The sequence below is a fragment of the Anabrus simplex genome, chromosome 1 (assembly GCF_040414725.1).
Source record: "Anabrus simplex isolate iqAnaSimp1 chromosome 1, ASM4041472v1, whole genome shotgun sequence".
In the NCBI taxonomy this organism is placed as follows: Eukaryota; Metazoa; Arthropoda; class Insecta; order Orthoptera; family Tettigoniidae; genus Anabrus; species Anabrus simplex.
In genome coordinates, this window is record NC_090265.1 from 605,648,940 (window position 1) to 605,660,232 (window position 11,293).

Consider the following 11,293-nt stretch of genomic DNA (forward strand, 5'->3'; position numbering starts at 1 on the left):
AGTAGAGCGGTCAGGTTTTGGGGTTGAAACAGAACGCAAAGAGTTTCGCCGAGTGACACTGTTTGCCCTTACTAACTGGCGGCTTAACAAAGGCCAACCGAGCGAGTCCCCTTCGCTCTCTATCTCGCTCCTTCTCTACCTTCGTCGTTTTTGACCTTCAGAATGCCGCCAAAGATTAAGATACATTACAAACAAAGTGGGTGGTTTCGGTGCAGAAACAAAAGAAAATACAGTAAATTTGTTTGAATATGAGAATTTCTTTCGTGGGAACAACGGAGAAATAAAATGTCCGCAGTGCCGGTATCTGGTGTTATCCGTTGAACAGTCGTTTTGTCATTCAGTTGCTTTTGATTAGCCATGGAGAACAGAAAAAGGAAAAGTTATACCCTAGATGAAAAAGTAAAATGTATACGAGAAATTGACGCTAATCCACACCAAACAAAAACTGAAATTGCTTCAGACTTAGGGATTGCTTATACCACGGAAGGTATGTAGATTTGGAGAAAGCACTTATCACATTGTTCCAGTAAAATTGGGCTGCAGCTCTACCAATTACTGGCGATATGGTGAAGGCAAAGAGGATAGATTTAGCTAAAATGATGAGTATCGGTGCTGATTTCAAGGCTTCTTGAGGATGGTTGCTAATGAGTTTACGTCGCACCAAAACAGGTAGGTCTTATGGCGACGATGGGATAGGAAATGGCTAGGAGTTGGAAGGAAGCGGCCGTGGCCTTAATTAAGGTGTGAAAATAGGAAACCACGGAAAACCATCTTCAGGGCTGCCGACAGTGGGATTCGAACCCACTATCTTCCAGATGCAAGCTCACAGCTGCATGCTCCTAACCACACGGCCAACTTGCCCATTGAGGATGGTTGCAATGATTTAAAGATCGTCATGGAATCACAGGGAGAACAATTTGAGGTGACTCAAAAGCTGTGGACGATGTTACGGTACAACACTGGAAAGAAGAGGTTCTGCCGGGTATTGTAAGCGATTACCAGCCCCCAAAAAACTATAATTGTGATGAGACCAGCCTATTCTACAATCTCCTTCCTAATAAAACATTAGCTGAAAAAAGTGACTCATGCCATGGAGGGCAGAAAAGTAAAATTAGTGTAACAGTATTTCTCACCACCAATGCAGATGGATCTGACAAACTTCCTCCACTTGTGATAGGAAAATCAAAGAATCCGAGGTGTTTTAAGGGTGTGAAAACAAAACCTACGGAATATGAATCCAACAGAAATTCTTGGATGACTACGCTTCTAATGGAACAGTGGTTTAAAAAACTGGACATTAAATTGAAAAAGAAACAGAAGAAGATCTGTCTTCATATGGATCGATGTGCAGCACATCCACCTCAAATCGTTTTGGAGAATATCCAAGCGGAATTTTTCTCTCTTAACTGTACGAGTGTTCTACAACCGCTTGATTTGGGCATCATTGCAAATTTCAAAGTGCATTGTAGAAAAATGCTGGTTTAACATTTAATAACACTGAGTGATGCAGGAAATTAGCCTCTCTCCATTAATTTGCTACAAGCCATGGATTTTATTTCGGCTGCCTGGAAGCAGGTGTCATCCTCCACAATCAGCAACTGTTTCCACAAAGTTGGTGTCTTACTAGAAGGGGCTGCCTTTAATGATGATTATGGGGACAAAGTTTTGTATGGCAATGAGCTAACCCTACCGGAGGGTGTAGAATTTGATACTTAGTGCATTTCGATGATAATCTGGCTGTATGTGGAGAACAACCCGATGAAGAGATTATTGCTGACGTATGCCAACAATGGGGTGGTGATGGACCAGCTACAAGCGATAGTGACGGTGATGGAGATGGAGATAACGACTTGAATCTTGAAACACCTGAACTGAGTGAAGTGTTAAGAACAATCGATGTGTGTAGGCGTTACATCGGTGCGAAAAGTTGTAGTAAAAATGCTTTGAATCCATTACTAAGTTTGCAAAAGGAGGTTCATACTCTTAATGCAAGAAAAGTGAAACAAGCCAGACTATCTGATTTCTTTAAGGCTGGACCAAGTTCAAAATAATATTTTCTGTCTTAATGTATTTATTATTTGAGAAGATTTACACATGTAGGTCTATTCCATTGGTTTTTCAGTAAATATGTAATGTATTGTGTAAGTCTGATTTCTAAGTAATTCTGAGTTACAAGTAGTTTTTTCTCTTCCCCTTGATATACGTATAAGTCAGGTTCAACTGTATTTTCAAATAGACCCCCATTGTGATGATCGTGCTATTTGTCGCATTTGTAAAAAGATTTTTTTTTGCATGGTGGAAATTCTCACAACACTAGTAACCTAAAAAATCATGTCACATCAGTGCACAAAATTGCTTTTTAAGGACATCTTAATAAAAAATTCTGCCAAAGTGAAAATTCAGCTTCTGAAGAAGAAATAGTAGATGAGCCTGTGAATCTTCTTTCACAGTCATCGACGACATCGGCATCATCATCACCATCATTCTCTCAACAGTCTCAACCTACACTTCAATCATTCACGGACAAGAAATCTGCATTTAAATCAGGTGATGGTCGAAGATAATGACCAGAAAAAACGCTACAATGGTATACAAAGATAACCAAACATTCATCACTGTTGAGGATGAAGGATTTAAGGAGTTAAGTATCTTGAACCTAGATATACTATGCCTTTTCTAAAGCAAAGCTTTAATCAAATAATTCAAGAAATTTATGAAGAAGTTGAAAGAAGAGTAAGAAAATAGCACCAAAATGCGTACAATGTCACCGTTCATTTGTCCGGCTCCATGGCTAAATGGTTAGCATGTTGGCCTTTGGTCATAGGGGTCCTGGGTTCGATTCCTGGCAGGGTTGGGAATTTTAACCATCATTGGCTTAATTTCACTGGCACAGGGGCTGGGTGTATGTGTCGTCTTCATCATCATTTTATCCTCATCACGACGCGCATGTCGCCTACGGACGTCAAATCAAAAGACCTGCACCTGGCGAGCCGAACATGTCCTTGGACACTCCTGGCACTAAAAGCCATGTCATTTCATTTCATTCTATTTCATTTCACCGTTCATTTTGTGGACCTGGACTATAATCTTAAACATATATGCATTGAATGATACCATTTAAGGAAGTGAGCCACACTGTTGAAAATATAGCCAACTTTTTTTTTTTTTTAATTTAGAAACTTGGGGTTTAATTGATAAAGTAACAATCGTGATTCATGATAACGGTTGCAATGTTGTAAATGCTATGAAGTTAGGAAACTTTACCCACCTGTCGTGTTTAGCTCATACATTCCAACTTGTTTTGAAGCATGGACTTTTCACTTCAAAAAATATTGAAAGTCTCATTTTGTCATGCAGGAAACTGGTTGGGAGTTTCAAACACTCATCAAAATCCACAAAGATTCTCAAAGCGACACAGAAGCATCTTTCTTTACCACTACACCGCTTAATTCAGGATGAACCTACGTGATAGAATTCAACTCTACATGTGCTAAGAAGACTTCCGCAATAATAATTATTAAATTAATGTCAGCAGTGAAAGAGGGCCATAGTTTTTGCATCTCTAATCTCTCCTTGCCAGTGAATCTTACAGTATCACAGTGGGATCTTGTTAATATACTGATTGACACATTAAATATTTTCGATCAAGCAACATTCGCCGTAAGTTCATCTTCAGTGTTAATGTCTGAAGTGATACCCATTGTGAACAATGTTATTTTTGAATTGGAAAAGCCGTCAGACAGTAGATCAAGAATTGCGGTTGACAGTCATTGCTGGATGAAATGAACGTAAGGTATAAATCCATTGAAGAAAATGAAATACCGTATTTACTTGCGTATTAGACCCCTTTTTTCCCCACTTTTACAGTCAAAAAAGTAAAGGGGGGTCCAATATGCGATAACCTCAAATTTTGTGCAGTGAACACATGACTTCTGGACTATAAATTGTACATGTAAACATTCTACACTGTTCTTCAGCAAACCTATGAATGTATTTGAGTTATACTGGCTGTTTTCATTGTTAGGCAGTATTTCTAAATGTAAGAAGTCAATAAATGGTGAACACGACTCCTAAGCCTACATATAAAGTAAATATAATCTGTTTTAGTTAGTAATGTCACGTCGTTTGTTTCATCTCATTCATTCCTCTGATGAGGTCGACGTCAGGAAGGCCATACGGTCGTAAAAGCCCTCTACGAATATTCGTCTCACTTCATACTCGACCCCATAGAGAAAAGGGATAAAGGTATCATATTATCATATTATGCAATATCAATACAAAATTACTCATTGGCCAGTCATTTGTCTCTATCGATTGAGCAGTAGACCTACCACACAGAAAACCTGATCACTGCTTTCATTTTAATTGTCTTGCGCCACTAACTTCCCTGCTACCAGCGTGTTGTAATTCCAAGTGATGCCATCTTCACTGCCATCTCGTCAGCCATGCACTGCAAGCGAGACCGAGAACATTCGAGGCCCCGTCTTTTCGAACCTTTTAAAAATAGCTTCGTTCCCGACTATGGAGTCCATACTGTGTGAAGCTATTCCCAGATGGTTTCTGGAGATGGGCTCTGATATTCCCAGCTGGTGTATGTGTAGCAGAAGCCACTCCTGAATAAAGCCGTGTTGTTGAAAGCGTGCCAAACCACCAGCTGATAACTAGCGTATGTTTTGAGTTGTATTTCCAAATGTAATACATAGTGACTGGAATCATTCTTTTGATAACTGCGGCTGTTGAAAGCCAGACCCTTATTTTTAAGTATATTTCATGCTTCTTCTTTACATTTATCACAACAGGATTTACCTAAACAGCTGTAAATGAGATAAGAGAGACTGCATTGTTTAAGTTAGGTATGGTGTCGTCCAGATAGTGCCAAAATTTCCACGACGGAAAGAATAAAAATAAATAACAGGAAAGTTTTCTGCTTTTATGGATATCTACAGGTGTGGCGGTAATGCGTTTTATTATCATAATGTTTAATTTTGTACGTTCGTTGTCTCCTATTTTTTATTAACGCATAACCTAGTATGTTTTGTTTGGCGTCACGAAAATCATTGAAAGTAAGTGGGGACATAAAAAATCAGTATTATTATTATTTGTTAGGTATGTTGGTGAATAAAACAATTGTGATTGGATCGTTTTTATCACGTTTTAAAACCTACTTCTCTCCCAAAAACACTATATTGGCCCGAGTTACGAGATATTAAACGATCACTTTGTTAATGATCTTACCTGCCTATATTAATAGGCCTAGCAACAACCGTGAATATTTCTTAACTAAAGTAAACTCGTTTCTTCATCCCAAGGTGGTGCAGCTCTTTTTTTAGACAGTCCCCCAGTGGAAGGGAGTTGCATGTACCATTTTTACCGTAAATCAACCTTCCTGCCATTTGTAAATTTCTGGTAATACGGTACCAGGAATCAAACTCAGGCTCCTGAGAACTGCAGCTAATTGTACTAATCATTACACTGGCAGACATTCTTAACTACAAAACACAGACATATATACATGACTGATGTGTGTTTGCAGTGCACGGGTCAAACACAAAACTATTCACCTATTTGTGCAACGTCATCAGAGCTGCAGTAGGCCTGTGCTACAGAGACGGACATTTCTTAACTACGAAACACAGATGTACTGCGTGACTTTGACGTGTATTTTCATTGCGTGCATCGTACAGACGAACTAAAACTTGCTGGAGGAAGCAGGCTGGCCATGTAAACAAAGGAGTGGATAGGGAACCAGCACTGCACTGCAGTCAGTGCTTGTTCTACGTCACACATTAGATATACTGATTTCACTATAGAGATTTACTTCTTTGCCTGAGGTCCTAAGTCAACTTAAAGACATCATATTATGACAAGAAGGTCATAACCATAATTTTTGTTTATGTATTTTAATGTTATAGTTATTCTTGCAACATTGTCTTTTTCTGATGTAGGCCTACATATGTTTTAGTTATCACATAATCCGTTTAATTTATTTGGCTGAAGATGGCCACGAAGTGGCTGAAACTAGTCCCAACACTGATGTAATATTATTTACGTGATAAATTGTATTGAAAAGTATCGAGTATCAAGAAAAACTGGTATCAGCCCATCCCTAGTATCAACTTTATCAAATAACATACAGAACTGTGCAGTAAATGTTTTGAGTCAATTGTCAGTGCTGTTATCATTAAAATAACAATTAACTCTTTTGCTGTGGCAGTCAGCTTTAGTCGACTTGACATGTTCCTATTACTGCTCACCCAGCCTTGTTAACAAAGTGGGATTTAATAATGCAAACATGATTTAGACATCTCTTGAGCCTGTACTAAGAATATTGCTGAAACCAAAGCTGCAAGTATTAGACCTGTATGTATTTGTTAATGCCTGACTGCTAGTAGTACTCTCCGTTCTCTGGCTGGCATACAACACTAATGAGCAACCATGACCAAGCAGAATAACATTAATCGTTGTAGACAGTGGCAAATTTAGGTTCAGAATTGTTTGTAAATGTTGACAATCAAATTGGTGATTATAGTAATGATGTGCAAGCTGTGATAGTTCAGTAGAAAATAACAGTAGCGATGATCGTCAAGTTGTACCCAGTGGCAGATTATGTAATGATGAATGAACCAAGGACCACAAGTTGGACCACAAGGACAATAAATGAATGGATTTCATTAGTTTTGTATTATATGCTATGACTTAAATGCATAAATAACCAGATATTATTCTTAACACTCCTTGATTTTATTGCCAATTAATTATCAATTAAGTACCGGTGTTACGTTGGGGCAGGATAAAAACGACAATTACTTTGGTGAGAAGCCAATGATGATGTCACTCAGCTCTTATGCCCATACAGTTATCCCCAATCATTTTTTTTTTTTAAGAATACGCTTTGAAGGATAAAAGTAGCTTGAGAAATCTGGTGCACGAATTATCATCAGTATTTCTACTCATTCCTGAGCACCGTGGCCTTATTCTTTGCTGCCTTCACCTTCAACACTCCTATGTCAACAGTACGCATCATAGCAGCAGCCCCAATGTCAATATTGTGTTTTACTGAAGTATGCTGCCATCTGTTGGCTTACCTGTGAATTTGGTGATGATTGAACGCTTGCTATATAGTTCACATTGGATAGCAATGGTTTACTTTCTTTTGAAAGATGTTTTCTTTCCCAGTCACACTGTTTTATCCCATCAGTTGAGCACACCATTCAATTGTCATGTTGTTTTCAAATGTATATTACAGAAGTGCAGTTCATGTCTTGCATTATATTCTTACACATATTTTTTAATTGGAGTAAGTATGAGTATGGAACTAAAGGAATAAGATATAAGCAAGTTTTTGAATGAATGGAATTCATCTGATCACTGTCTGTTGCTCTCAGTGCTGAATTGCACCATTTACATAGCAGCAGTGAAGACAAAGTGTCCGAGAATGAGCAGCAATTTACATGTGGTTCCGATAAAAAGCAAAATACATTGAATACCAGGCCCATCTACATTACATTACAATGATTCTGACAGTGATGATATTCGTTCTTATAAACATTCTGTGAACAGAGTTCCAGTGAACAATGGTAACTCTAACCTCTTCATTCTTCCACATGTAGTTAGTAACGGTGGTGAAGTTAAAGGTTCCAGTAATACAGGGGACAATAATCGTGAAATGAACAACATTTGTTCAAATAGTGATTTGGGTATAGTGGGTGGAGGTAATGCTGCAGCTACAGAGTTTGGGTACCAACGGAGGCATGTCATAATGAGTGATAAAAATATGACTGAAAGCCAACATTGCTTCTTGGTGAATATTTCAAGAAATACCATACCCTGCTGAAGTATATATCATAAATGACTTGAAGATGGTTCAAATGCTCTTTTATTGACTAAATTACACATTCATTTTAACACATTAAGAGTATTTTGTCAATGGTCTTGGACAAATCCATTGTGTTACAAATTAGGTAATTTTCCGACAAAAGTACTGAAATAAATCAGATTGGATTATTAGCAATATTGAAGAAAAATCAGAGTACAGAGGGTTAACATTGCATCCCTGATGAGATGTTGCCACCCAGACCGGTGTTAAGCTCTTTGTGGTGTAAGATGCAGACTGTTTATTGCTCTCGGTGATGTATTGCACCATTTACATAGTGACAGTGAAGATGAAGTGATCATCTTCACTTAATTGAACCATATACTTAATTCCTTTCTCAAGGTCTTCTACCTTCCTCTTTGTGTTGTAAAGCAAGTCTTTTCCAAATTGAATTGAATGTGGCCATAAATTGTATTATTTATATACAGAATTTTGTATGTCTGACTCTGGTGGAATGGTCAGCCTTTGGTTCACAAGGTCCCAGGTTTGATTCATGACTAGGCTGGGTATTTGAGGTCTGATTGTCTTCCTGGACTTAGGGACTGAATATGTTATTTACTTACAGCACACTACTCTGCCAACCACCACAGGAACACAAAATAATTGAATACATACTTCCAAATTGGGTTAGCATCAGGAAGGGAATTTGGCCATAGAACTGGTCTAAATTCCTCACGTAGAGTCAACTTCAAGTAAAGACTGCTTGAGTTAAAAGGCACATATACAGGGAAAAAAAATGTTAAATGTTTAGTTTAAAATAACCTAATTGTCACCTCTCTAGTATCAAAGGCTAAGGCTGTGATGGGATTTCTGCTCATATGTCATTCTGATTCAATAAATATTCAAGTTGTTGATACAGGTAACAAATGAAGCTGGGAAAGGAAAAGGAGTGAATAAGATTAGCTTACCTAGGAGAGGACACACATGACATACACAAACCTCAATCAAAAAATGGCTTCGGCAGTTTAAGAAGAAGAGTCCTATGTGATGAAATAAACATAGGTTTATACAACATGTTAATAGTTTTAAAAATTCAGAATTCATTGTTCACTCATCTTACTATATAATCTATTCTAAGGAAGCATGTAGCAGCTTAAAAGAATCTCAAGATTTGTTTTTCTGTTATTAACTTCCAGGAAACCAACTGAAGCACCCTATTTTCCAACATTTTATCCCGAAGATTTGGAAGAGCCTTTGCCTGAAGACATTTATGAACCATCAGTGCATTCCTTTGCAGCACCTTCCATAGTGTATCAAGAAGAGCAAAAGTAACAGGCAGTGTACTAGATCTGTATTGTAGAAAATAGTTTTAAGAAATTATCAACACTTCCTAAACATAGCAATAATCTGACCAATATCCGTTAAATGTCACATTTGCAATTCCTTATGGGAATATTGGATTGGTTGCAAATTAATGCAATGCGAGGAAGTGTTCATGTATTGTACAGTGTTGAATTTTGTAAATAAACTTATTTCTTCTTGTGTTTGATAAATACTCACCTTTGTCCAAACCTTGATAAAAACACCATTGTTGATAGGTTGAATCAAGTAAGCTTAGTGGCCTTTTTTTTAAGCAATTGCATGCTTTAAATGACTTGAAATAATGTTACGTCTTAATGATCATTTCACGTAATGGAAAGAAATAAATGTTATATATCAACTCGTGTATAGAACGAGAGGAATATGAATAGGAATGCATACTAGCATAAAACACAATAACACCGGATTTTCTTGTTTGGCCCTGTCTCCTCTTGAGGGTTTTTATGTTTTCCTTACTTATTTAGTGTATTTAATTTAGTAAAGTTAATAGGAGATTTAAATTTCTGTCTTATGTTTTCAAAACATACGCTTTCATAAGTTTAATAACTAGTTTACTAGGTTATCTCAGACACTTAGCTATATTACTCTTCTCTATCATCCTCATATTTACATTTTCAAGTAACCCCTTCATTACAGATTCTAAAATCTTTCATACTGTAATCTGTTCAGTATTGTCATTGACCTGTCATTGTGTTTGTCTTATTATGTGCTACTATTTATATTCCTTCATTTTATACATGACTTAATTTATCATTTCAAAGTATTACTTGTGTTAATATCGGACATAATATCATCAAATTGGAAGAGACAGGGAAACCTACTATTAAATATTCCAATTAGAGTAACCTCCTAAATGTATTTATTCACATACAACTTGCACTTTTTACATCAATAAAATCTAGTTTTAAACTGGACAGTGAGATACAGTATATCATATTTACGCAGTTATAGGACTTATAGTCCCCCCCATTGAGTTTTTTGAGAGTTAAAATAAAAACTTCTTGGAAAATGATGAATTCCTCACTGCCGTTGTGCTAATCCAGCAATTTTGCCTGTCTAAAAGTACATGGTGTGACAATAATAGTAAAATCCATTCCTTCCCTGGCTCCAGCCTGGCTAGAGTCCACTAGAATGGGACCTTAGCTCCAGGCTTGCTTCATAACCCTCTCCCCCCATCAGCCACCTACTTTTTCAGCGGCTTGGCTCATACTGTACTTTTCTTCTCGCATCTTTATATGATACCTACTATAAAAACTTAGAAGATGAGTACCGATAATTGCAGAATGAGTTTTACAGTCTCTCTTAAATTAAGTTATCAAGTTTTTATTGAAAAATGGCAAAAAGAACGGTATCTCATGAATTCGACATACAGCCTAAAATGATTTGGTAATGGCGTAATCATAAGGACCAACTACAGTTCATGATGAATGCGGGAGGAAAGTACAAAGAAGTCAAAGCTTTAGAGTGGATTGTTAAAACAAGAAATTGTAGTCTCACTGTTGATGCATGAAATGCTACAATTCTATGCACTTGAGACTGCGATAAAAGAAGGGATCTCAACATTAGAATTTAAGGCGAGCCGAGGCTGTGCACAGTAGCGGAATTAAAAGTGCGGGGGCAAAAAACAGTACCTAGGTCTGTGAGATATAGCGGACAGGCCGGGGGTGGATTAAAAAATCAAAACTGAAAAAAAAAAGCTTTTTGATGCTCTCTGAGCGAATTTTGACAGAGAGGTAAAGGTTGACAGTTTACCAATTTAAGTTTTTAAAGATTTTGATTCAATACTATACAATGAAACTTTTATCAAAGGTACAATATTACACATGTATTACAATTAAAAAGAAGTATGGTGTGATTATACAATTACAATCATTTAGCATTTGACTACACACTAAAGAGACTGACGAATGCACGCGGCAAGCGGGTGAATCTTATCTCAGTGTCCACGACCTTGGCCAAAAAAAATACCCCTGTTATACCCTTCCTCACAGCATACTCGCAGCATATGCAAAGTTTCCACTACTTGCTGTGGTGCTGTAGAAATCGGTTAGCCGGTATGAACGGTATTTTGTGCATATTTCCGCTAATAATTTTGTTAAT

The 11,293-nt window shown here is 37.3% G+C and overlaps 1 protein-coding gene across 1 annotated transcript in view; it reads left to right on the top strand.

Annotated features, from left to right (window-relative positions):
• mRpL3 (mitochondrial ribosomal protein L3) overlaps window positions 1–9,355 on the top strand; it is a 41,351-nt gene extending 31,996 nt beyond the window's left edge. Inside the window, exon 8 of the mRNA XM_067135655.2 lies at window positions 9,010–9,355. Within this exon, the coding sequence (XP_066991756.1) occupies window positions 9,010–9,145 (136 nt within the window). The 3' untranslated portion in view covers window positions 9,146–9,355. The remainder of the gene's footprint in view (window positions 1–9,009) is intronic.
• Window positions 9,356–11,293: the final 1,938 nt, after the last annotated feature.